At 42.3% G+C, this 26,641-nt stretch overlaps 3 protein-coding genes across 3 annotated transcripts; 2 read left to right on the top strand and 1 right to left on the bottom strand.

Annotated features, from left to right (window-relative positions):
• Positions 1 to 579: 579 nt before the first annotated feature.
• On the bottom strand, positions 580 to 1,611 carry LOC103705948 (uncharacterized). Its single transcript, XM_008789865.6, has one exon. The coding sequence runs from the start codon at positions 1,448 to 1,450 to the stop codon at positions 788 to 790; it is 663 nt and encodes a 220-aa protein (XP_008788087.1). The 5' UTR covers positions 1,451 to 1,611; the 3' UTR covers positions 580 to 787.
• A 2,953-nt stretch (positions 1,612 to 4,564) lies between these two features.
• On the top strand, positions 4,565 to 8,729 carry LOC103705947 (small ribosomal subunit protein uS8). Its single transcript, XM_008789864.5, has 4 exons — positions 4,565 to 4,687; positions 7,849 to 7,982; positions 8,085 to 8,245; positions 8,431 to 8,729. Exons 2-4 carry the CDS (start codon positions 7,850 to 7,852, stop codon positions 8,527 to 8,529), a joined length of 393 nt encoding a protein of 130 aa, XP_008788086.1. The 5' UTR covers positions 4,565 to 4,687; position 7,849; the 3' UTR covers positions 8,530 to 8,729.
• Positions 8,730 to 11,207: 2,478 nt separating this feature from the next.
• Positions 11,208 to 14,986, top strand: LOC149753079 (uncharacterized). The gene is made up of 3 exons (XM_089924976.1): positions 11,208 to 14,081; positions 14,715 to 14,860; positions 14,965 to 14,986. The coding sequence occupies exons 1-3, from the start codon at positions 11,208 to 11,210 to the stop codon at positions 14,984 to 14,986; spliced, it is 3,042 nt and encodes a 1,013-aa protein (XP_089781102.1).
• The last annotated feature ends 11,655 nt before the right edge of the window (positions 14,987 to 26,641 follow it).

Here is a 26,641-nt window from a genome sequence, read left to right as displayed (position 1 = left end):
ATGGGCACACAAAATTATTGCATGATTTTGCGCAGGGATGTCCTAACACTAATTGGTCCATAAAAGTTCTAAAAGTATGGAATTTTTAGATTCAACCTTCAACAATAATATAATACTTTAAATGCATCAGGTATCAACTACTCCAGGTCTGAGAACTATCACAGCAGCGTCAATATTTACTCTCTTGCATGAATAATGTTTCACAGAACTTCATTGCATACATCTATCTATCAATTTGGAGATGGTATTGGTTGCTCCATGGCATTTACATAATCTGTAGTAAGAATGCTGCCCCTTGTAAACACGGGCTAATTCAAAATTCATGAGGACTCCATTGCGGTCCACCTCTGTCTGTTGACGTACTGAAAAAGACTTCATGTCCAAAACTCCATGCCATGTTTTAAGACAAACTAAAAAGCAGAACACTGTATAATGTAACAGCCAGAGTATGAAACATCACCATCAGACCCAAATTAACATGGATTATCCAGCCATAAGATTATAAACTCATTTAATTTGCCCAATAACTTTGAATGAAAATTCGCATGGATCAAGAATGCAAAACCAACAAAGCACAAATAAACACAAATCACAAATATTCACTATTAAAACCATGAGAGTAACTTCTAAATCCAGATTATAATATTACAAACACAGAGCATCCAAGATATGGGATAAGTTTAGTGGGTCACCGATACGGAATAACATCTGGATGCAAAAACTGTGGATGACTGTATACATTCTTGACAAATTCCATCTCCTCGGTAACAGATATCACCCTCGTCCATTACCTCGCCGCCGTCCCAGAATTCCGAGAGTTCCGGTGGAGCACCCTCCCTTCCCCATTCCCAACGGGATCCTTCGAATCCCCGATCAGATCTCGTAGTCCAGAATTTGCTCCAGCCTTGACCTTCGTCCCCTCCTCGTCGTCCTCCTCCTCTTCATCCTTCCTTCCTCCCTTCTTGTCCGGCAGCCGCTCGAAGTAATTCCCATAGATGTATTCGGCCGAGTACCCGTTCTCCTCGTCAAACAGCATGATGTGGCCGTGCCACTCCCAGACCCGGTACTCGGATCCCGGCTCCTCGTGGGCCCCGATGCAGATGTCGTGGTCCCCGATGGACACGGATTGGCCGGAATTAGCCTTGAGCTTCTCCTTGGCATTGCCAGAGTGGACAATTTTGATGATTTCCTTCTCCAATCGGGCCTCCTCCTTGCCGATGTGGCGCCGGTGCCTGGCACCGTCCCCAGAGAAGGCGGTGAGCTCGCCGTCCTCCTCCTCCTCGTCGTCTTCGTCGTCGGAGGGGAGCTCATCGCGGAGGAGGAAGTCGTCGAGGCTGTGGGAGAGGAAGGAGTTGGTGTCGAGGTACGGGGGGCGGAGCTGGAGGCGGCCCATGAGGCTTTGGAGGAGAAGGTGATCGAAGGAGGAGGAGCCGCTGGGATTGCACGCCATTGGGATTTGGCTTCGAGGATTCCCCAGTATCGGGATTGGATTGGAGGGAAGGGGATCCGACGAGTGGTTAGGGTTTGGGGAGAGAGGAGTGGAGGACTGATTTACTGGGAATCGGATACGGGTCCGGTCATCTGGTGGCTTGTGACTTGCACGTGCCTTTATCGCGCAGCGATGCTATCTCGACGAGCCGTCGATCATATAATTTTATCGGCATCTATTTCCATGTACCTAAATAAAAAGTTTAACATGGGACTATAATATATATGGATAGATAACTATACAATTTGTATTTGAAGATTTTATTATAACTTTATTTAATTTTATTTAGTATTTATGAAATTATAAGTGAAATAAATAATTATATTAATATGCTATTAATTTGATTCATCATCTACTTACTAATATTTTTAATTTTATAGCAATAAAATTTTATTATCCGATTTATATTCATATTTATATCAATACTTTCAGTATCTATTTTGTATTTATATCCATTTAAAATAAATATAGATATAAATTTTTACATCTGACTGGCATGTGTATCAATATTTATATACATCAAATAAAACAAATATGGATATACTAGTATATGATTTATGTAGATATGTTCTTGGCAACTAATATTTATATTTATATATAAAAAAAATATAAATATACATAGATAACTATTTAATTTGTATTAGATTATTTGATTCCATTTATAATAATATTTAATTTTATTTAGCACTTAAAAATTTATAAAATAAATAAATAAATATATTAATATGTCATTAACTTGATTCATCATATACTTATTAATATATTTAATTTTGTGGCCATAAAATTTAATTATCTAATTTATATTCATATTTATATCTATATTTTTAGCATTCGATTTATATATATATCTATTTAAAATAAATATAGATATAAATTTTTATATCTAACTGACATATGTATTAGTATTTATATATATCCAATAAAATAAATATAGATATAAATATATTAGCATATGATCAGTAACATATTTGATTTCAGTCCTAATGTTTTTGTTCAAAAAATTTTTGAAAAAAAGGAAAAAACTTCAGTGACCTTTCAATTTCCGCTTGAAATGGTAGGATGCGGTGATTGGTGCTGCCACACAACCTACCTACAATCGTGACTTTTTTGTACTGCACTATCCCCCTGCTACCCACAAGAGTTAGTCTCCTAACTTCTAAGCGGGGAGAAAAGTGGCGTTTGGAATGGTGGAACAGGAAGGGACCAGGCTAGGTCGAGCCACAATTTTATCTAACCTCAGCTTGTATCTCGGCACTAGCAACCAAAGCGTAATCAGATTTAACTCGAATAAATTTGTTTGAGCAGAGAAGCTCAACCCTATCTAAACTGGTCTAATTGATCCAAAAGTTTCAGCCTGATTGTCCCATGATATTTGGTAAAGATTGTGCGGGTTCTAAGTTTGGTCCTTGAGCCAACCCTAGGCCGAGCCAAGCATCGGCATGTGCCGAGCCGAAGGTTTATTTGGCCCTACTTTTAGGTTAAAGCCTAACCTAAATAATCTTGATCTGGTGCAAACCTGGTTCGAAACCAGTTTGGCTCGAGACCATGGTTAGCCCTAGATGAGAAGTAGTATTTTTATAGAAGGTTTATTTGCCCAGCTCCTCACCCTTTGAGTTTGTTTTATAAAAAAATGAAAAAAAAAAAAATTATCGTGAACAATGCACCATGCCAAGTTATAAGGGCAAGCAATTTGACATTAAACACCACGAGTAGTCTAATAAATTCCACATGCACATCTATATCATAAGGTTGAAATGCATGATAAAAGTTAAGAACTGCATTTATCAATTTTTCGTTGCATCATTTTATTGATTTCTACGCCATCCACTTATGTTTTCATGAATTATTGGAGATCTTATTCTTGAATTTCTTTCTTTTGTGATATTTTCTCGAATTTTTTGATGTGTCTGTTATAAAGTGTGACGGTCAAAGAAAGATATGCTAGGATGAAAAGAAAGCTTTCGCTTGTTTTACTTGATTCTTTTAGTTTGAGCGCTGGCATACATTTTATCTTTCTTCGGGATTCAGCTACCATAATTTATTATATGCAAATAGGTCTTTTAGTAGTTTCTAAACTTTAGTAAGATTTGATGAGACGATCTAGATAGCAGATGGATGATCTTGATTTAGTTATCAAAAGATGAAGAGGAGAATAAAAGAATTAGTCCGTTGTCAATGTTTCAAGAAACAAACCTTTACTTATAGCCATCTAAGCAAGACAATGCATTTTGAAGAATTTGATAGTTACCTTGGTACAAACTTATAATAAGTCACTACATAAATATGCAAGCATGTATATCATTTTTTTTCGACGGAAGTAAACAAGTACATTATCACTCTTTCTTGATAGCAACCTTTTCAATTAATAATCATCTATTCTCTCTTCAATCTTTTTACGTCTAATCATTTCTTTTGCCTTGCAAACCCTTAATTACCCACACATACAATCCAACCATGTCTAATTTAGATGCATATGTGCCACACTTTTTTGCGCACCCTAAATCATTGACAACATGTGTGCCACACTTGTAATGAAGCTGTTCATGAAAAAAGCTTTGTTTTGAATATATATTTTAGTCATTAAAGGCATCTACCCTTTGCTAACTAAGTGTTTCTTTTTTCTTTTTGTACAAGACTAAGTGAAATTATTCGAACTTCCTCTCCAACAACAGTTTGATGAGGTTAAAACTGAGCATCTAAAAGATGCTTTTCTTTTTTCGATAAGAATCCCAAAATTACCTCCCATCAATGAGATTTCAACTAGATGATCAAAAAATTGTTTGGCTGAAGAAACAGGAACATAGCTGAAAACATAGACTCCTTTTAAATTTGTCAAGCATGGCCTCAGCTTTTCAGCATATTTTTTCATTTGGTCTGAAGCTCCTTCAGCTTTCAGAAGATTATAGGCTGGAATTTAGATGGTCCGGCCCACGTATAGCTTATAGGACACCCTAGAGTCGGTCCGGAAAAGCTTGGGCTTAAATCGAAGTCTAGCTCGACTAACCGTGACTGGGCCCACAACGGCCCACGAGTAGCCCTAGAGCACGGTGATAAGGAGCTACTTAAATCGCATCATACCCTCCTCCCTTAAAGACCCCATCGGCGCCCCATCCTTTCCTCTCGCTCTCATTCTATTCCTTTCCGGGCTAGGGTTTAGTTTCCGGCGGCTCTCTCCTCGCGGCGCTCTGCTTCCCGAAGGTGAGATCCCTAATCTCGACTTTCTCCTAAATCTTGAGCTCCGATGATCTATTTTTTGCGTGATTCTCTTACAAGTTTGAAATTTTGATGGATTTCTCGTTATATGTGGTTCGTATACCCATCTTGATATTATAACCCCGTCATATTACTTTTCTCCGTTTAATCTGATTCCTATCTGCCTCGTAGATTTTCCGGTAACAATGTTGGACTTCTTTTTAATTTTATCTCTTGATTCTTTTTTGGGCCATATCCATGTTAAGTTTATGGACTTGATGTATTTATTCTGGATTCAAGATTCATCATTGGTTATGCAATTATGTCATGATTAATTTTGTCGGTATTTGTTACATCAGTGTAGCGATTACACAACTATTACCGTATTTCTTTATGTTGCAAGTTGATGTTTCTCAGCAACTGGTGGTTGTTTAATGATGCTTTGGGGTGGGTTTTTTTCTCATATTGATTTTTCTTATCTTTTAACCTCTCGGGTCTCCTCCTTTGATTTTTCATATTGATGTCTTTGATATTTATGTATATTTTCGTCTTGCAGTAAAACGTTCATGTTCTTAAGCCTGTATATAAATCAGATTTGTCCCCCCTTTTTTCGAATTTATTCAGACATTATGTAGAAAAGTTTTCAAAACAGGTTGACCTGTTTTCTAAAATGTGTGACATGGGAGATTATGGGTATTGATAAAGGCATTTTCAACAGTTATAAGACAGGCGGGTAGGGTGTTGCTCATCTAAATTGTCTTGTGATTGTGAACTTGTTTGTCAAGCATGACAATCGTGCCAACAGTGTTAATTCTCATGGATCTATGATTACTTTGTTATTTTTTGCTTCTGAAGTTTAGGTTTGCAAATATTGTGAATTTAAGTAGCTCTGGCAGTTTCTGGATGACAATTTGCTTTATAGATAATGTTAGTTGTTCTTTAGAATCAAGGCTGTCATGGGGTTTTAGTTTTTATCATAAGTATATAATTGATGAGTATCTGTTATCTGAGTTTATTTTGTTAAAAATGATCTGAAGTGCTGCTATAACATGCATGTACACACGGACACACTTTTAAAATTAAGCGCACATATATGTGTGCTTCAATGCATCCATTTTTCCATATATAATCTGGCATGCTTGCTGATCAGTAAATACATATTTCACCATTTAGTTAGCCACGTTGGCAGAACATGCATAATTAAGTTGCTTATGCTTTGGGATATTAAAAATGTTCCCCATATGCGTGCATTCATGTTAAATAGCTGTTCTCATATATATGGACTATTTTTAAGTCTACATGAATACTAGTGGTTTGTGTCTTCTATATTACATGGGTTTAGGTATGTTTTTGGTTGTGGGTACGTATCTTGGGTCAGGATCCATCATATCTTGAATCTTAGGATGCGGGGATTTGGCTAGAAAAAGGATCTAGAGTTGGAATAGGTATATCAACATGTATGTAGGGCAAGGTTCGTTGTATCTGTATTGGATCTATACTAGTGCCACATTAGCATAGTGTTGGTACAGTACGGTATGAAATTTTTTGGCATATTGAGAGTCAATGCGCCATTCGTACTGGTACAGTACGGTATGGTCGGTACCATTCAGTTCGGTACGGTACGGCATACCATGATCTAGGGATATAGGTATCAAGTATGGATATATATCTAGGAGTCAGATCCATAGTATCCCAAAATCTTAGGATATGGGGCCTCGATCAAAAAAGGTCTTGAAGTTGGATACGGCTACGGCTACGTTGACACGTTATCTCGATCATATCTCGTTTTAGTCCATGATGTGTATAAGTTATAATTTTTTTGCAGCATACATAATTATGTATATTTTATGGATTTTTTTGCATTATAAGGGTCAGGAACTAAAATGTAAATTTGCATTAAAACAAAGGACTGATAGTAAATATTTGTGTTAACACGATCTAAACGGTAAATAGCATGTGAAACAGTGCTTAAATATAATTTTTTTGATTTAAGCGGACGTCATCACAGCCATTTACTTTATTTCCCTTCTTCAATAGCACACATGCACCTCATGTGCCATCAGCCTGCTAATAAAGTGCCCTATTCTTATGCCTTTTCCCTTTATCATCTCTCTCGAGATCTCATCTTCCCCTCCTGGGCGATTTCCTCTTCATCGAGCTGAACTATCGATGGCCGTTCTTCTCCGTTCTCGGGCTAACCTGCTGTTAGATTTTAAGGACCTGTCTTTGAGTGTATTTGCAATGAGTCAAACTCATGCCCTGTACCCATACTGGTTCATCATGTTGACATTGGTATGCCTGGGAATAAGTGGCGAGTCCAGGTGTCACAGTGCAGTTGCTTGGGCTTAAATGGCGTAACCAATTACATAGGTTTCCTGTGCACTAAATGGCCTTGTAGGTATCTTGACAAGCCTCTCATTTGCCAAGTGGTACATCAGTTCGATTTTGGTGCCAAATCAGCAGGTAGACATGGAAATGAGAACTGATTGCAACTCATTTGCAGAACCTCGATTAATCAGACATGTATATGCCAAAGATTGCATGCATGGGTTCTAGTCTTACTGGATTATAATACTTGACTTGGTGGTTAAGTTAGCAGTGCTGTCATGCCTAGGTCTGAAAAGCAGGCTGTGAATAATCAGCTTAATTTATCTTTATGTTTCTTACCCCCTGTTTTTTGCGTGGAACGTTGATTTAATTTAATTATACAAGAACTGCTTTTTTTGTTTCTTGATCAGTGCTCTCTGTCTCTCTCATGAACCCCTCTCTCCCTCTCTCTCTCTCAAACACACTGATACACTCCCCTCACACACAATTGTGTTAATTGGCGTTCCGTTCGCAGTTTATTTATCTATTTCTTACGTTAATATGGGAGTTAGTTTGATAGGCGTTCTGCAATGTGACAGAGCAATTTCTCCTTCCCTTGCATGTATGCAATGTAAGAACAAGTTGAATGAGCCAAGTTATATTATTTTACTTGATATTTGGTGGTTATGATAATAATTTCACTGCCTCTTCATTTCTTGCTGACTGATAATAAAGTGTGCTCCAAGAGCGCTGCCTTCACATGTAATTAATTGGCACCATAGTGATGAAGCACATCCTTTTGCATTTCTTTTATGTTGCTCACTTTTATATGCTGAAGTTCTTTTTGCTGGCTTGGTAAGGATGGTAAGAGTCAGCGTCTTGAATGATGCTCTTAAGAGCATGTACAATGCTGAGAAGCGTGGAAAGAGGCAGGTCTTAATTAGGCCTTCTTCAAAAGTGATCATCAAGTTCCTTCTGGTCATGCAGAAGCATGGTTAGTCTTATGATATGTTTGTCAATGCTGCAATCACTTGTTTACCAGAAAATATGTGCGTTCATTTATTTCTGATGATTTTTCTGTATATGGCGTCTGTAGGATACATCGGTGAGTTTGAATATGTAGATGACCACCGAGCTGGTAAAATAGTGGTTGAGCTGAATGGGAGATTGAACAAATGCGGTGTTATTAGTCCTCGCTTTGATGTGGGGGTTAAAGAAATCGAGCCCTGGACTGCAAGATTGCTTCCATCACGTCAGGTTAGTTGCTCTATTTAGTTGCTGGCTTTTCATATAACTAAATGACTTCTTGTTTTAATGTTGACTTCAGTATCCTAGTTTTTTTGTGAGAATTTAATACTTCAAATTCAACCAGAATGCTGTTCTTGTTGTGAATCTTGCTGATCAAGTCCTTATTTTTTTTCCTTTTTGTACTCAATGTGCAGTTTGGTTACATTGTGCTGACAACATCTGCGGGCATCATGGACCATGAAGAAGCTAGGAGGAAGAACGTCGGTGGAAAAGTGCTTGGCTTTTTTTACTAGATGTCGTTTGATTTTTTCCTTTAAGGATTTTAAAGGAATTTTGGAAACTATGCTCTTTTGGTTTTCTGAGGTTTAATTTTGATATTGAATGCAGTAAGAATTTGTAAGACTGTTATTTTGAAGACGCACTCTTGATATCTCCTTGACTAGTTTGTTCGCTACAATTTCTCTCTCACAATCCACAGGGGTTTCAGTTTTCAGTTGGGTTTTCGGTATCGTTTGTTGTATATTTGTCATCGGAACTCGTGGCCTTTTATAGAAAAGGGGAAGTTGCAAGATTACATTTATGCTTTCTGTGCTAAAATTTATTTGGAAAACCTGATATCAACCATAAGAATCACTAATTTGGCAAACCAAGAAATGCTGCCCTTGCAAACTGGATCATTGCATTGCCGTCGTCTGGATGAGCGAGGGACTAGCGTTTTGGTGTATGTGGTGCAATTGGAAGGACGTATTTTATGTGCCTTTCTGCGTCTGGCCTTTTTCTGGAGTGTTGAAAAGCCAGTAGCTATCATGTTTGCTTTGCCGTAGCCTTGCTGTGGGCTAAAACGGTTTCGGTGTTTTTTTTTTTTTTTTTTTGCTTAAACGGGTTCTTCAGACAACGCGTGTCTGAATATATCCAAAAAAATCAAAATACACAATCTCACGTAGTGCCAATGGTGGCTTCCTCTCACCTGTCCATAGGGCGTATTCTGAGTGGTGTGCCTCGTATGCAGCCATCCAGTCTTGTTGGCCTCTCTGAATACATGCTTGGCCTCAAAGGCCGCGCCATCTCTCACCATCATCCCAATGTTCCGGATCAGAGGGTGGTTTGTGCTCTCACCACTCGGTCCCCACCGGATCCATCCAATAACTGTAGCCGAATCGCTCTTCAAGATGATCGAGCTAGCCTGCAGCATCTGCTGTGCATGGCGAAGACCTGCCCAGGCAGCTCGCAACTCCGCCTCTGGAACTGATATGTCGAACAACCGGCAACCGCCCGCTGCCATTACCCTGGATTGAGGGTCCCGTATAACGAAGCCTGCCCCGCCTCGCATACCTCTATCCAACACCGACCCGTCAAAGTTGACCTTGAGGAAACTCGGGGGTGGGGGCTCCCAGGTGAAAAACACCGTCCGAGGAGCTGCTTGAGCAGAAAAGGAACCCCAGGTGTCCCAAGCCATCAAGGGTGTATCTGAAGGGATGGTAAGTCTGGACTTCATCGCCAGTGCACGAACAGACTCCGCAACAAACCTTGGCGACATCCTGCGCTCGCCGAAGGTGCGAGCGTTCTTTGCCAACCAGATCTGATAGGTTGTGCAAGTCGCTCGGATAGCCTCCTGATATGTTCCGAGACTGGCCAACCACTATCGCATCATCTGTAAGAAGACAATTTCGGTGTTCGCTGTGGAACTCTTGGGGGGTCTCATTTCATTTTAAGCACAGCTGATGGTGAATCATTTTAATCCTGAACTTTTAATTTACAGTTACCGATGGATGTACCTTTTGCCTCGCAGCACAGCCATCACTTTTTTGAGGGTGCGAATTGTTTTCACTCTTAAGAGGGTGGCTATTTCTTTTCGCTTCTCAGAGAGTGCTTCTTTTATTCCTATTTGCTCAGGGAACTTTTTATCAAGCATGCGGTATAAGCTCGTTAACGTGGCATAAGCAATGTTTCAGACAGCAGGAGCTGTTAATTTGCTGGGTGAATGTGTGAAAATTATTGTTGGCTTAGCCATGTCCCGGTACCGTGGTTTATCATTTTGGAAGTTCTACCTGCAAGATGCCCCCAAATAACGTAACAGTTTCACATACTGGTTCTCTGATCCGGCATGTGTTTCAACCTGGATTTAGGCTGAAAACCTTTTCAGTTTGAGCTGTATTCGATTGAATCAGCATGTAGATTATGTTGCAACAGCCATACAATAGCCTCAACGGAATCTATCTAATCCAAAAGGCTTATGATACGGGGACTCCTTAAATACGGTGTGATTAAGAAGTGGCCTTTTGCACCGCTGTCGACGAATTTTCCGTGTGCGTTGGGGTGGGGTGGTGTTGGGATTCAGAGATATGTTTGACTTATCTTGGCTGAACAATGACAAGAGTGAAAGTTAGGCCACAAAAGCCAAGGCCTAAGAGAGGCAACATGTCTTCTATTCAGAGAAAGCCCGTGAAAAGGACTCAAGTCATAAAAAGGCAGTTCTCAAAAACTTTCATGCAGAAAATAACACAATTATGAAAGAAAAATAAAGGACATCTCCCCATGGATGCATGTTTATACTATAGAAGGGACCTCAAACTCTAGAGCTTAGATAATTCCATAGCCACCTTAGCAAAGAGATGGTGAGCTGCCAAAGTTACCAAGTTGCCCTGCATGGCCGCAGCGATTGCCGCCTTATCGCTACCTGCGACATCGCCGGCTGTTATTATTGTCGCTCAGGCCATTGCTGGGGGAGTCCGAGAAGGGACTCCAAATCCAAGAGGAGAGGAAGAGGGCATCCGTTGGTAAAGGGAGAGAGTCTTTTTCTTTTTTTTTTTTTTTGGTGAATCGGTAGCTCACACTACCCTAACATGAGAACTGCCAGCTACATCAGCATCAAGCAAACAACGTAAAGCAAAAGGGGAGAGTCTTTAATAGATGTTATAGTATGGAGAAATGGAGACTTGGTGGCGAGTGTGGGGGCCTTTTGTAGGCTCCCATGGAGGGAATCTTCTCAGCATATGCTTCGAGCACAGCTTTTCACCTCTTTGCTTTTCGTTTTCCTTTCAAAAAACCGTTCTCCTTGCGACAGGTCTCGCGCAAACTTGAGTTGACCAAGAGGCGCCTTCGCCGTTGGAACCGCGAGGTTGTGGGTAACATTTTCCGGCGTCTGGAGGGGATAGAAACCTCGATCGCTGAGCTTCAAAGGAAGGAAGACCTAGGAGGCGTGCTTCCGGAGGACGATATGGTCGACCTTCGGGGCCTACTTGCGACTCACCATTCGCTGCTACGGCAACATGAGATCTTCTGGAGACAGAAATCTCGTGTGCAGTGGGTAAGCGAGGGTGATCGTAATACTAGCTTCTTTCATCGGACGACAGTCATCCGGAGACGACGGAGCATGATCCATTCCCTGCGCGATGGGTCTGGCCATCGGGTGGAGGGTGAGCCTGCCATTCGACAGGTCTTGCTTGATTTTTTCCGCGCTAGATGGACAGAGGACGAGGAGGCCCATGATGGTCACCACCCACTTAGGGTGGACGTGGGTATTGGTGATGTTGAGTGTGACTCCTTGATCCGACCGGTGATGGCACAGGAGGTGCATGAGGCGGTCTGGGCCTTGGCAGCTGACAAGGCCCTGGGACCTGATGGTTTCCCCCCTTTTTTCTTCAGGCAGTATTGGGGTATCATCCGACCAGCAGTGGTGGAGGCTATCCAGTGCTTCTTCACCCAGGCAGCGATGCCTGCGGATTGGAAGGCCACCTTCATCACGCTTATGCCTAAGCGCCAGGATGCGGCTGAGCCTTGTCACTTTAGGCCCATTAGCTTGTGCACAACCTTATACAAGGTTGTGACAAGGATTTTGGTGGGCAGGATGAAGCCCCTTTTACCTGGCATCATTAGTCAGGAACAGGGGGCCTTTGTAGCTGGTAGAAATATTTTTCATAATGTTATGTTAGCCCAGGAAATGATGTGGGATCTTCGGCGGGCATCGAAGCGGCACAGCTTGATGGCAGTCAAGCTGGACATGGAGCGGGCTTACGACAGGATCAGGTGGAGTTTTCTCCAGCGGGTACTGGAGGCGTACGGCTTCCCCAGGCAGTGGATTGGGTGGATTATGGGGTGTGTCCGGGGGCCAAAGTTTTCTATCTTGGTCAACGGCACTCCATCAGTTTTCTTCGAGTCCACGATGGGATTACGACAGGGATGTCCCTTATCCCCTTATTTGTTTATTATTTGTGCTGATATTTTATCACGTGCTTTGCAGGGAGCGTGTGCCAGCCGGGAGCTGGAGGCCTATGTGCCAGCACCGGGGGCTCGCCCTATCTCCCATTTACTCTTTGCTGATGACTGTCTTCTCTTGGCCAGAGCACGGATTCCAGAGGCACGGGTCCTACGCAGGGTGGTGGCAGACTATTGCGTGGCATCCGGTCAAAGAGTGAACTTCCTCAAGTCTGCCATTTTCTTCAGCCCCAGCACAGAGAGCAGAGTCAGACAGGAGATCAGAGGGATACTGCAGGTACCGGAGCAGGAGGGGACGCTGACCTACCTCGGCGTCCCTATCACGGGTCGGAGGCTACAGGTGGACGAGTGCTTGGGCTTGATGCAGCGGGTCCAGAGCAGGCTGGAGGGATGGAGGGCATCCTCCCTATCCATGATGGGGAGAGTGACATTGGTCAGATCAGTGCTGGGATCCATTCCGGTGTACCTTATGGCCAACACAGTAGTACCGAAGACGATTCTGCTGAGGATCGAGCGCCTTCTTCGGAGCTTTCTGTGGGGGTCATATAGTGGAGGCCATGGTGTGCACCTGGTAGCTTGGGAGCAGGTTTGCCTTCCTACTAGCGAGGGTGGTCTAGGGGTGCAGTCCCTCATCGAGAGGCGTGAGGCACTCATTGCCCGGCACGCGGCCCAGTTTATGTTAGAGCCACACGGCTTCTGGAGTCAAGTGATGGCAGCTAGATATGGTCGGGGGGCTTCAGCAGCAGCACGGACCGGTCGTCGAGTCTCCTTCATGTGGCGCGAGATCGGGAGGTACCTTCCATCAGTTGCGGCACATACCAGGTGGTTGATCGGCGATGGACGGAGTATTGATGTGACTAGTGATTCGTGGGTGGACACCCTTCCCCTGAGTCGCTGGCCGACCATGGTTGATACAGCGGCAGTGGAGGGGCTACGGGTGTGCGATCTCCTAGTACCAGGAGGGGCAGAGTGGGATGAGGCCAGCTTACGGCTGTTCTTTGGGGTACACCTAGCCGCGAGGATTCGGTCCCTTCCGCTTCCAGGATGTGGGGGGCCGGATGTCAGAGTTTGGGGCACCTCGAGCCGGGCCGGTGTTAGGCTGGGAGACCTCTCCCGCGCCATTCAGCCAGAGCACGAGCCGGGGCCAGATTGCGCTTGGATCTGGAGGTCCGGCCTCCACCCGAGGGTAGCTCTCTTTTTGTGGAAGGTGTTCTGGGACCGCCTTCCGACGAGAGCAGTGCTGAGCAGGCGTGGCTGGGGGATCCCTGTGGAGTGCGGGACGTGTGGAGCTGAGGAGACAGTGGACCATGTGCTCTTCCAGTGTACTTGGGCGATGTCGATATGGCAGTGGACAGGGATCCCGCAGGGGGCCCGATGTGCGCGGATACAGTTCCTTAGGGTGACGCGGCAGTGGCTAGCTAGTCCGCAGACTCATGAGGAGGGCATCAGAGCGACTTGCACAGCCCTTCAGATCTGGCTGGCAAGGAATGCTCGTACTCTCGGCGAGCGCAGGGTGTCACCGAGGTTTGCAGCAGAGTTTGCTCGAGCACAAGCCATGGAGATCAGCCATATCCCTTCTTTAGTTAGACCTTTGACAGCTCGGGACACCTGGGGTTCCCCCCTTGCTCCGGTAGCTCCTCAGATGGTGTTTTTCACCTGGGAGCCCCCACCCCCGAGCTTCCTCAAGGTCAACTTTGATGGGTCTGTGTTGGATGGCGGCTCGCGAGGTGGTGCAGGTTTTGTCATACGGGACCAGCATTCCACGGTCGTAGCCGCAGGCGGCTGCCAGGTGTTCGCTACATCAGTCCCGGGAGCAGAGCTGCGCGCTGCCTGGGCGGGGCTTCGACATGCACGGGCGATGACGCGGACCAGCTCGATTATTTTGGAGGGCGACTCAGCCACTGTCATTGGATGGATTCAGAAAGGGTTGAGGGGCGAGAGCTTAGACCACCCCTTGATCCGCGATATAGTCAGGATGATGAGAGATGGAGGGCCATCCAGGCCAAGCATGTATTTCGGAAAGCCAATGGGGCGGCTGATTGGGTGGCCGCCTATGCGGCCCACCACTCGGGTTACGCCCTTTGGTCAGGGGAGGGGGAGCTGCCACTGGCACTCCGCGAGATATTGTATTTTGACCTTATTGGGTGTATTCATACACGTTCTGTATGAAGCACCCGCTTCAGCAAAAAAAAAAAAAAAAAAAAAAACGTTCTCCTTTTTGCTACATGTGGCAATTGTCCTTTTGTTTTTTTATTACTTTCAGGAGCTTTCTATTGGATTCTTGGGTTTAGGTTTGACAACTGTAGATGGGAAAAAGATGCATATATTGATCAGGAAAACGTTCAAATGGGGGCAAATATCATGCAGATTATGTTCATTTGCTGGATGGATTGGTGATGCATTTGCGCAGTTTTCCTTTTTCTTTTTTCTTTTTGTAAAAAAATCTTTGTAATTGGCTATCAAGTAAATCGAATTTTGAACAAGCTAAAAACTTTTGTCAAGTATTTTTGCAGCTTTCATCATGGAGTGGATTAATGTATGGATGTAAATACAGTGAATTATGCTAAGAGGGCTTGTTTATGTTGATCTTGTCAACAGGAGAAGTTTGATACTAGGCATACTCTGTAGTTTCATAAATTATTTATGGTATATCGGATGTCCTAAGCTGACTTGCCATGTGGTTTTGATTCTTAACTCATTCGCTTTATCTTGTGCCATTACGAATCCAGTTTGGGATTAGTATTTGTGTGCAAATTTGGGCCATATGATGGGTGTAGCCCCGCCCGATACCCCAAGACAGCCAACTCCTAAAATCCAAATGAACCTAATTATGTTTGATCCTAAGTTTCTATTACAACCATCGGAGAGATCTTACAAGTAGGGTAGTTGGCACTCTATCATCTATTCAAGTCACAATATTATTGTAACAATCCAAGATCTTCCCAGCAAATAACCAATGTAACACTAAATACATGCCTGTAAAAATTCTCACATACTTTTCTTATTAACTTCTGACATCCTCGTCAGGCTAAGAGTCCAAATTCATCCAAATCTAATCACAAGCATCACGATCGGCCCGTGGTCAGCCTCAAGTAGCTCGTACTGCAGTGTTCTCTAGTGTAATAACCCCAAAATATTTTTTTTATATAAAAAGGGATAGAATAGTCCTTTTCAATTAATATAAGGGGTAAAATAGGAAAGAATCAAAAGATAATGGCATAGTTGTAGATGCATTGAAGTGGTAAGGGTAAAATTGGAAGGAATCAAAAGTTAATGGCATAACGGTAGATATGTTGAAGTGTTAGGGGCAAAATGGAAATTTAATAATATTAAACAAAGGGTGAATAGTGTCTTGATGTGATTTAATTGGAGGGTTTGAGCTGGCTTTTGGAATGAAACCGAGAGAAAGAGGGAGGGGGTTCTCAGGCGTGAAACAGACGAAAGAAAGAAAGAAAAAGAGAAGAAGAAGAAGAAGAAAGAAGAAGAGGAAGGGGATTCAAGAAGGAAAGGGATTCCGGTTGCACTTCCAGCTGAAGGGAAAAACGTAGATCTCCTTCCCCTCTACGCAAGGACCTCGATTTTCAAAAAGAAAAAGGTAAATATCCATCCCTATCTAGTCTTTTGATGACATTAGGCTATACAAAGGGTGAATATAGTCTAGAGGGGTCGGATAAGGGTTGTAGAGGCGGTTAAAAGAAGAAGAATCGGATTTTGACAAATTTTTCCGGCACTACGGAAAAATGGTGTCGAAGTTCCAACTTCGGCGAATTATTTAGGGGGTCAAACGACCTCCGATAGCAATGCATGTTACCTCTTTAGAATTCCCTATGAGTGTAGAATGTTAGGTAAAAATTTCATCAAATTTGGAGTCCTGAAAGTAGATCAAACCCGGGATGAAGTAACCGGCTGTCGGTCCGGATTACTGTTCATCCGGGTGGAAAATAAGGGATTTCATGCTATAATAGAGTATTAAGCCTAGATCAAGCTAAAAGGGACCTTGTACTCATGCAAGGGAGTCCCTAATACACATAAATGGTGAGTTAATTAATTAAAAAGAAAAAGAAGAAAGAAAAGAAAAGATTTAGGGAACAGGGGAGTTGAATCAATTAAAGTTCCCTATATTATAATTGGCACGTAGATTATAGCCCTTGATACAAAACTAAATATATTATAAATGCATGTATCAGTTGGGCAAGAAGCTAGGAAACAAGAGGAAGAAGTTTTCCACTGCCAGCTGTAGATTTTTGGAGGCGTATCAGGGCTGTGCCAGATTGACAGGTGAGTGGGAGTCATGTACTTTGCACCATGAGCTTCCTTAATTCATTTTCATGAATGTCGCTAAGTGTGAATTGATTCCACTTGAGCATATTGATTGATATCGTAGTAGATTCCTCTATAATCTTGATTCTCCATGCTTGATTATTCTGTACATGCATTTGAGGAAACATTGAGAGGAATTACGAGGGGTTGATGAGTAATCAAATTGGATCTGAATTGTGAAATGATTTCTTTTGTAAATTGATTTCATTTCCTCTATTTCAAAGATTTGTAGAGCCCATTTCAGTGGTATATTGAGTTGCATTGCACACCCTTGACCCCTCACTCCCAAACCTGATGTTAGTTTATGATTGGGTCATGATCGAGTGAGTGGTAGTCTTGATTATACTCCTTTTTAGTAGAGTATTGGGAAGGTGCATTATGGCATTCATGCATGGCTTGACAGTATCTGTAGGACACCTATAGTCGATGGGGTTGAACATCGGCCTTTGTGCACATAGTAGCCTTCTGGGTGGGCGGAGCCCAGTCCCTTCCTAGGGGGGACACGGCCCTAGGCGTAGGATCGGCCGGTCCTACGACTTATATTCTGCTTGCCGCCGGGCATAGTAAGACCCCGCGAGGTGCAGTATGGCTTTCCGCGGATGTAGAATTCCCGCGAGGTGCCGTTTAGTATGTAGATGTGAGATGGATTTCTGTTCTGGATACTGGCCGGTATTTACATGATTAGTGTGGTGTCTTATCCTGCATATGCATGTGACAGTAGGGAGTTGTTGCTGGTTCGCCTGGGGCGTAAAACCCACCTTCCGACAGCTGTTTAGCATTTACATTATCGATATGGTGTCTTATCCTGCATATGCATGTGACAGTAGGGAGTTGTTGCTGGTTCGCCTGGGGCATAAAACCCACCTCCCGACAGCTGTCTAGTGATGATTTCAGCATATTGACACCTGATTTGTATGTTCCAGCATTATGATCTGTTGAGCATATTCATGAGTAGCATATATGTTTACTTGATTATTCCATATATGCTTCAGATGAGTTGATATTGATTGTGGTGATATTGATGATTTACTCCATATTCTCTATGTTGAGTTCATGTTCATGTTGTTATTGATCTTGAGATTTCATCTCGAGCCATGATTATATTCTGTCTCATGTGCATAGTACTCTCTACTCCACTCACTGAGTATTCATATACTCACTCCCCAGTTTGGTGTTTTTGATTGCAGGGCGGGTATTGTATAGAGAAGAGCAGGGTTAGAGATTGCCTGCTAGCTGTGCCGCTCCATAGTATAGTATAGTATAATGTAGATAGAGGTTTATCCCCTTTTGGTGTATTATAAACCTTCTGTTGTATTTAGTGTATAGTTACAGTCATAGATCCTGTTGTGGATATGGGTTTGACCATGGATGGATGGGAACCAGATTTTTATACAGTTGAGTTATATGCCTGTGATGATGTATTGATGTATATTGTCCAGGTTCGTTATGTGACAGGTTATGTGATTGCTGCTCTGACAGGTAGCGTTGTTGTATGTAATGAGATAATCCTGACAGGTCACCATAGGAAAGGTGATCATTTTGTGCATGCATCATGCCAAAATTTTCAGAATTTATTGATGATTGATAGGTAGTAGGGTTCTACGTGGTGGCTGGTGGCCTTATGCCTACCCGCACCCTAGGACCGTCGCGGCGGCCCGCCGGGAATGGGGCGGGGGTCGTGACAAAGCTTGGTATCAGAGCAAAGGTTAAGAAGAGTCCTGTCAGAGCAATAGGATGAGTCAGGATTAAGTATAGGATTATACTATGGAGCATAGAATTTTTCTGTATGTTATTTTATGAGTCATTTACAACTCAGTAAAATATATCATGACTCAGTGTGTAACGACCATCCTCTCTTTTTGACTTTTTTAGAGAGATATAAAGAATACCTCCAAGGAGAGGACCTGCTCGTCCTGGAAGGAGGATGGAGCCAGATATAGTATTGGATGCGGGTTCTGCACATGTCGAGCCCCAAAGAGAAAAATCTCCTCCTGCTGATAGACGGAGGGTTAATGATCAAGGAGAGGTAGGAAGTAGAGATGCATTGATGGAACGGTTACTGGCGGAGAATCAGGCTCTGAGAGAGCAGATTGCTCGGGGGAAACCTCCTGCCCCGTCAGTAGTATCCATCTCACCTCCTGTACCTGTGCCAAGAAGTTTGGCTAGGCGGGCTCTAGATGATGAGGGGATTACTGTACAGGAATTTTTGAGGCTCAGAACCCCGGAGTTTAAGGGGGAAGAAGGTGAAGATCCTCAGAGATTCTTGGAGGAGACTGAAAAGATGATACGGAGACTGCCCTGTTCTGATGCAAGAGCTATAGAACTTGTAGGGCTTACAATGAAGGAAGATGCTTGGGGCTGGTACCAGAGGCACGTGGAGGACAGATTGTACAGTAGGAATCCTCCAACCTGGGAAGAGTTCAGGCAAGCAGTGATGGATGAGTTTTTGTCTCCGGCTGAGAGGCAGAATCGGGCTCTTCAGTTTGAGAGGCTGAAGCAGATGCCCGGAATGAGCGTATCTGAGTACGCTCGTGAGTTCACTAGATTGGGGAAGTATGCTCCTTACATCATCCCCACTGAAACTGCCAGGATAGAAAGATTCAGGCGGGGTCTGACTTCCCCGCTTTATAATGCAGTGCTGGCAGTAGAGGTCCCCACCTTGTCTAGGCTGATTGATAAAGCAAAACAGTGGGAGATCAGAAACAAAGAGGAAAGGGCTGAAAGAGAACAGAGGAAAATGAGTATGGGGAAAGGGCAAAGCAGTAGAGATAGATCTGAGGGAGTAGATCTCTCGGAGGGCCCGACGGAGCAGTCTGTACGCTCAGCTCCACCTGCCCCACGTAAGAGGAAATGAAGGAAAAGAGGTCAATCACAAGATACTTTTCTACTATCAGTACCTCGTCCTCCAGTCACTATGGCCAGAACTGAATCTAGGTTCCAATCATGGCCAGTATGTGGCATATGTGGGAAGCAGCACCCTGGCAGATGCAGAATGGGTCAGGGAGTGTGCTACAGATGTGGACAGCCGGGTCATTTTGTCAGAGAATGTCCGCAGGGTGCCACCCAGCAGTTTGTGCCTTTGGCATCCTATCCTTCTGTGCAGATGGACAGGCCTAGTAGTAGGGAGCCTGTAGGCAGAGGTAGAGGTCAAGCACAAACATCACAGCAGAGTGCTGGACCATCTCAACTGTCAGCTCCAGTAGGCAGAGGGCAAGGAAGGGTGTTCACGGTAAATCCACAGGAGGCACAGACATCGAATGCAGCTATGACAGGTAATTTACTCTTTTAAATTCGAGGACGAATTTTATATAAGGGGGGGAGGATGTAATAACCCCAAAATATTTTTTTTATATAAAAAGGGATAGAATAGTCCTTTTCAATTAATATAAGGGGTAAAATAGGAAAGAATCAAAAAATAATGGCATAGTTGTAGATGCATTGAAGTGGTAAGGGTAAAATTGGAAGGAATCAAAAGTTAATGGCATAACGGTAGATATGTTGAAGTGTTAGGGGCAAAATGGGAATTTAATAATATTAAACAAAGGGTGAATAGTGTCTTGATGTGATTTAATTGGAGGGTTTGAGCTGGCTTTTGGAATGAAACCGAGAGAAAGAGGGAGGGGGTTCTCAGGCGTGAAACAGACGAAAGAAAGAAAGAAAAAGAGAAGAAGAAGAAGAAGAAAGAAGAAGAGGAAGGGGATTCAAGGAGGAAAGGGATCCCGGTTGCACTTCCAGCTGAAGGGAAAAACGTAGATCTCCTTCCCCTCTACGCAAGGACCTCGATTTTCAAAAAGAAAAAGGTAAATATCCATCCCTATCTAGTCTTTTGATGACATTAGGCTATACAAAGGGTGAATATAGTCTAGAGGGGTCGGATAAGGGTTGTAGAGGCGGTTAAAAGAAGAAGAATCGGATTTTGACAAATTTTTCCGGCACTACGGAAAAATGGTGTCGAAGTCCCAACTTCGGCGAATTATTTAGGGGGTCAAACGACCTCCGATAGCAATGCATTTACCTCTTTAGAATCTCCTATGAGTGTAGAATGTTAGGTAAAAATTTCATCAAATTTGGAGTCCTGAAAGTAGATCAAACCCGGGATGAAGTAACCGGCTGTCGGTCCGGATTACTGTTCATCCGGGTGGAAAATAAGGAATTTCATGCTATAATAGAGTATTAAGCCTAGATCAAGCTAAAAGGGACCTTGTACTCATGCAAGGGAGTCCCTAATACACATAAATGGTGAGTTAATTAATTAAAAAGAAAAAGAAGAAAGAAAAGAAAAGATTTAGGGAACAGGTGAGTTGAATCAATTAAAGTTCCCTATATTATAATTGGCACGTAGATTATAGCCCTTGATACAAAACTAAATATATTGTAAATGCATGTATCAGTTGGGCAAGAAGCTAGGAAACAAGAGGAAGAAGTTCCCCACTGCCAGCTGTAGATTTTTGGAGGCGTATCAGGGCTGTGCCAGATTGACAGGTGAGTGGGAGTCATGTACTTTGCACCATGAGCTTCCTTAATTCATTTTCATGAATGTCGCTAAGTGTGAATTGATTCCACTTGAGCATATTGATTGATATCGTAGTAGATTCCTCTATAATCTTGATTCTCCATGCTTGATTATTCTGTACATGCATTTGAGGAAACATTGAGAGGAATTACGAGGGGTTGATGAGTAATCAAATTGGATCTGAATTGTGAAATGATTTCTTTTGTAAATTGATTTCATTTCCTCTATTTCAAAGATTTGTAGAGCCCATTTCAGTGGTATATTGAGTTGCATTGCACACCCTTGACCCCTCACTCCCAAACCTGATGTTAGTTTATGATTGGGTCATGATCGAGTGAGTGGTAGTCTTGATTATACTCCTTTTTAGTAGAGTATTGGGAAGGTGCATTATGGCATTCATGCATGGCTTGACAGTATCTGCAGGACACCTATAGTCGATGGGGTTGAACATTGGCCTTTGTGCACATAGTAGCCTTCTGGGTGGGCGGAGCCCAGTCCCTTCCTAGGGGGGACACGGCCCTAGGCGTAGGATCGGCCGGTCCTACGACTTATATTCTGCTTGCCGCCGGGCATAGTAAGACCCCGCGAGGTGCAGTATGGCTTTCCGCGGATGTAGAATTCCCGCGAGGTGCCGTTTAGTATGTAGATGTGAGATGGATTTCTGTTCTGGATACTGGCCGGTATTTACATGATTAGTGTGGTGTCTTATCCTGCATATGCATGTGACAGTAGGGAGTTGTTGCTGGTTCGCCTGGGGCGTAAAACCCACCTTCCGACAGCTGTTTAGCATTTACATTATCGATATGGTGTCTTATCCTGCATATGCATGTGACAGTAGGGAGTTGTTGCTGGTTCGCCTGGGGCATAAAACCCACCTCCCGACAGCTGTCTAGTGATGATTTCAGCATATTGACACCTGATTTGTATGTTCCAGCATTATGATCTGTTGAGCATATTCATGAGTAGCATATATGTTTACTTGATTATTCCATATATGCTTCAGATGAGTTGATATTGATTGTGGTGATATTGATGATTTACTCCATATTCTCTATGTTGAGTTCATGTTCATGTTGTTATTGATCTTGAGATTTCATCTCGAGCCATGATTATATTCTGTCTCATGTGCATAGTACTCTCTACTCCACTCACTGAGTATTCATATACTCACTCCCCAGTTTGGTGTTTTTGATTGCAGGGCAGGTATTGTATAGAGAAGAGCAGGGTTAGAGATTGCCTGCTAGCTGTGCCGCTCCATAGTATAGTATAGTATAATGTAGATAGAGGTTTATCCCCTTTTGGTGTATTATAAACCTTCTGTTGTATTTAGTGTATAGTTACAGTCATAGATCCTGTTGTGGATATGGGTTTGACCATGGATGGATAGGAACCAGATTTTTATACAGTTGAGTTATATGCCTGTGATGATGTATTGATGTATATTGTCCAGGTTCGTTATGTGACAGGTTATGTGATTGCTGCTCTGACAGGTAGCGTTGTTGTATGTAATGAGATAATCCTGACAGGTCACCATAGGAAAGGTGATCATTTTGTGCATGCATCATGCCAAAATTTTCAGAATTTATTGATGATTGATAGGTAGTAGGGTTCTACGTGGTGGCTGGTGGCCTTATGCCTACCCGCACCCTAGGACCGTCGCGGCGGCCCGCCGGGAATGGGGCGGGGGTCGTGACATCTAGTCCACATGGGCTATAGGTCGGGTCCGCTCTGATACTATTTCCAACAATTCATGATCTCATCCAAAAAGACTAATCAGAAGGTATTTTTTGAGTTTTTCAGTCCTGTATAAATACTTAAGATTTTCTCGATGAATAATCAATATAGGAGTAAACATACATCTGTATGGGTCTGCATAGTCATGTCGTTCTTAAACACTAGTGCCTTCCCAATAAATATTCACCTGCCTTGAAGCATCACACTCTCACAGGGATTCTGGTGTAGCCTTCCTCCATCAAAGCATCTGAGACCCGTGCAGGGCGCCATTGATGAATCAATGCTAGAATCATCCAGGATCAGGGTCCATCTCAACTATTGGTCACATCACTTACCACATTGCATAATGGGCAACAAATGTGTAGACTGACAAGAGGCACCACCTAAAGGACCCATCTGGATGGCGTCATATTGATGCCATCGTAGGCTATCGAACCATCATTTTGGTAAAATGCAAGGTACACAAGGATGCCACCGTCCCCAAGTCTCAACGAGCTCCACAATACGATGCAGGTTATCAGTTGGTTTAACCAGGCTGGTATTAGACCAAAAAAAAAAAAAAAAAACAAGCATCACATTAATTCAGGCCCCAACTTGGGCCACAGACATGCAAATTTTTCATTGCAACATCGTTAATGTGGTTGAAATAGCAATTACATTCACTCATCTGACGAGGAGAACAGGAAAAAAAAGCATGACTTGCTATGAATGAGAGTTCATTAGAATAATCCAGGCCATTCTCTTAGATTGCATCAGTGGTCATATAAACTCCATGCAGCTTCCTGACTCTGCACCTCACTTATGCCTGCATTTGCCACCCATTTACTCACTCATGTAAGCCACCTAACAAATACTCCTCTTACATCAATTACATGCATTGCAGTGATAGTTGTGATGTACCATATACTGCAGTTATCCAGTTACCAGAGCCACCATATTTTCAGTAAAATGAACTGACCAGAGGAGATGGCCCATAGGAATGTGCAAATGTGGCTTATAGTTAGCAGTCTTGTTGGATCTTTGGGCCCCTTCTTTCCAGACAAAATAGAGTGCATGCGTCGACCTTGCCGGCAGACACATAATTTAGATAGATTCTGGCATGTATTTCATGTTGTCATCTTCTCATGTTGCTTAAATAATCCTCAAGGGAAATAATGGATGGAGATGGCAGCTCTGGAGATAAGTACTAGAAGAGAAGATGATGACATGAGCGAGAGCAGTAACCCACGTTTATCGTACAGAGCAAAATGGTGGATCCCATGTGAAGTTCTTAAATAATTTGCAAATCCTGTTCTTGGGCAAAACTCATGATCAAATGTTGCAATTAGTTATGTGGATGGATAATGAAATAATGAAATGCCATGTTAATACTATATGACATGGCCAGTTTTTGATATCTTTTCACATGAATAACTTCCCTTGGTTTTTTAGTGGGAAACTCCCCCTTCGTGGTTGAGTTCAGCAAAAAACTCTTGTTCGTTGGTCTCTAACAATCAAGTAGTTCAACATAATTTTTGAAAACTGGTTATGGACAGAATGGGCATAATAATCTGCAGCATTTGTAGAGTTACTGAGGGTCGATAGAGCTGTTTGCATGTTTGAAAGCATTTGTTAATAACTCTTAGCTTACCAAAACAAAATGATGATAAATTCCACCAGTGGACCTGAATTTCGACGAGATGGATAATATCTAAGAAGGTAACTAGCAAACATTGCAGCCAAAGTGTATGCATCTGTGCCATTTTGGTCTTATTTTTTCATGTTAGCCTCTTGGTCACATGCAAATGAGTTTTTTCAAGACCCAAACTCATGCTCTGGAATGCTCTTAGTGAAGGCATTATGCCAATGCCAGGGATCATGCCAGTTATTTGAGTAGATAGCCATTTCCCAATACAAACCTTTTAATTCACAGTGCTCGGCAAAATGGCAATAACCAACAAGGCAGTAATATGGGTGAATCCAACCTAGCTCAAAGTGCACAGCTCAAAAATCCTTCCTTGCACTTCTCACACTTAAAAGCTCTTCCAATATTGTAAGAGATCTTCTGAAGATCATCAGCACTCCAAGCCTGAATTCAGAAAATATATAATTGAAATTGAGTAAGAGTAGCTTGTCCATTGCTATTTTTTTTCTCCTTGCTGGTCAAGTTGTCCTAGGAGGTATGTCTTGTGACGATGTAGCAAACTATCAACTTAAAAAAAACAAAAAATTGATACTCATTTTGGTGATAACAATAAATTTAATATTTTTATGGAGTCATGCTGTTAGTCTGAAATATTGTTTACCAAATAAGATGGACTTGCAAAATGTTTTTGCTGAAAATCAAATTTATTTCATTCTTATCAGCAGTATTACATTCAAAGCCATAGTTTTTTTTTTTTTTGCATCTGCCTGAATGATTAAAAATAAATTGGTGGGCTGGGGCTACCAACATTATAAACATCTCTCTCTCTCTCTCTCACACACACACAAACATACACAAAAAAAACCCCCAACAAAATGATAAAAGATCAACATGAAAGAGCAATGTTATTTATCGTGCCAATAAAGCTACTACATTGCGACTAAAATTTTAAAAGGTTCACTCTGCTTGATGGGGATTAATCCTCTTGTCCCTTAAATTTAACCAAAAAAAAAAAATATCCATAAACGAACCACTTGTCTATAATATATATTATATGATAAGAAATAAAACAAATATTTATGTTTTAAAACTCACAAATAAGCATATAAATTGTTTCCTAAGCTATGAGAGCCAAAAGCTGCTACTCCTAGGTCAGTTATCAAGAAAACAATGATGCCCAATATACATAATAATCAATCATCAAGTTCCATTTTTGGTAGATCATTCAGGGCATGATTTTGCACTCATGTCACACTCCATAATTAAGAGGTAGAAAAAAATATCCACTTAATCATGGCGCAAGGGAACATTTCTTCAGCACCTAGTGTAACCTCAACAGCTAACTCTTGACTCATCCTGTCCTTAATGTACACTATAATCATAATCCATCCATAGTTGTCACAATCAAGACCAAGTCCAATCCCTCATCATCTTCACGTATATCAATCTTTTCCTCCTTCCAAATGCGGGCTTAGAAAGTCTGAGCGCTCCCTACTTAACACTCCCTGACAAAGTCTCCAGCTTTTTTTTTTTCAAAATGGTATTTCATTTCATATACCTCTAACGTAAATACAGCCAGACATATCAAAGCCAACTGCTTCAAAGGAGACGGAAAGCCAACTTTTTGGAAGCTGGTGAGATCATCCTGGAAAGAGGAGTGTTCTAGGGTCAGTATGATTATCCTAAAAAAAGATTCTGCTATAGTGATCGATTTGATTCGGAATGCTGAGCGACAAGTTGACAACCATCCTCTTTTTAGAGATATAAAGTGGATGGTAAGAGACTGTGATTTCTTTTAGGCTGCTCATGTATACCGAGAGAAAAACAAGACGACCGATTGGATTGCCTTCTTTGCTACCCATCACTCTAAAGAAGTCTCATGGATATAGATTGATACTGTACCTTCATTTTTATGCCACATAATTTATCTTAATTTGGTTGTATTCACGCTAAATTAATATTATATCCAAAATAAATAAATAAATAAATAAATAAATAA

This window comes from Phoenix dactylifera, chromosome 8 (assembly GCF_051530095.1).
Source record: "Phoenix dactylifera cultivar Ajwa chromosome 8, Ajwa_hap1_PhDact_Kaust_v1.1, whole genome shotgun sequence".
NCBI lineage: Eukaryota > Viridiplantae > Streptophyta > Magnoliopsida > Arecales > Arecaceae > Phoenix > Phoenix dactylifera.
This window is presented reverse-complemented; position numbering and strand designations above follow the sequence as displayed.

Excerpts from the sequence above, each read along its gene's own strand:
- LOC103705948 (XM_008789865.6), bottom strand. The coding sequence starts at position 1,450 with ATGGCGTGCAATCCCAGCGGCTCCTCCTCCTTCGATCACCTTCTCCTC.
- LOC103705947 (XM_008789864.5), top strand. The coding sequence starts at position 7,850 with ATGGTAAGAGTCAGCGTCTTGAATGATGCTCTTAAGAGCATGTACAAT. Across the intron at positions 7,983-8,084 it reads TCTGGTCATGCAGAAGCATG|GATACATCGGTGAGTTTGAA; the intron begins GTTAGTCTTATG and ends TGGCGTCTGTAG. Across the intron at positions 8,246-8,430 it reads GATTGCTTCCATCACGTCAG|TTTGGTTACATTGTGCTGAC; the intron begins GTTAGTTGCTCT and ends CTCAATGTGCAG.
- LOC149753079 (XM_089924976.1), top strand. The coding sequence starts at position 11,208 with ATGGAGGGAATCTTCTCAGCATATGCTTCGAGCACAGCTTTTCACCTC. Across the intron at positions 14,082-14,714 it reads GGGGTTCCCCCCTTGCTCCG|GAGCTTTCTATTGGATTCTT; the intron begins GTAGCTCCTCAG and ends TATTACTTTCAG. Across the intron at positions 14,861-14,964 it reads ATTGGTGATGCATTTGCGCA|CTTTCATCATGGAGTGGATT; the intron begins GTTTTCCTTTTT and ends GTATTTTTGCAG.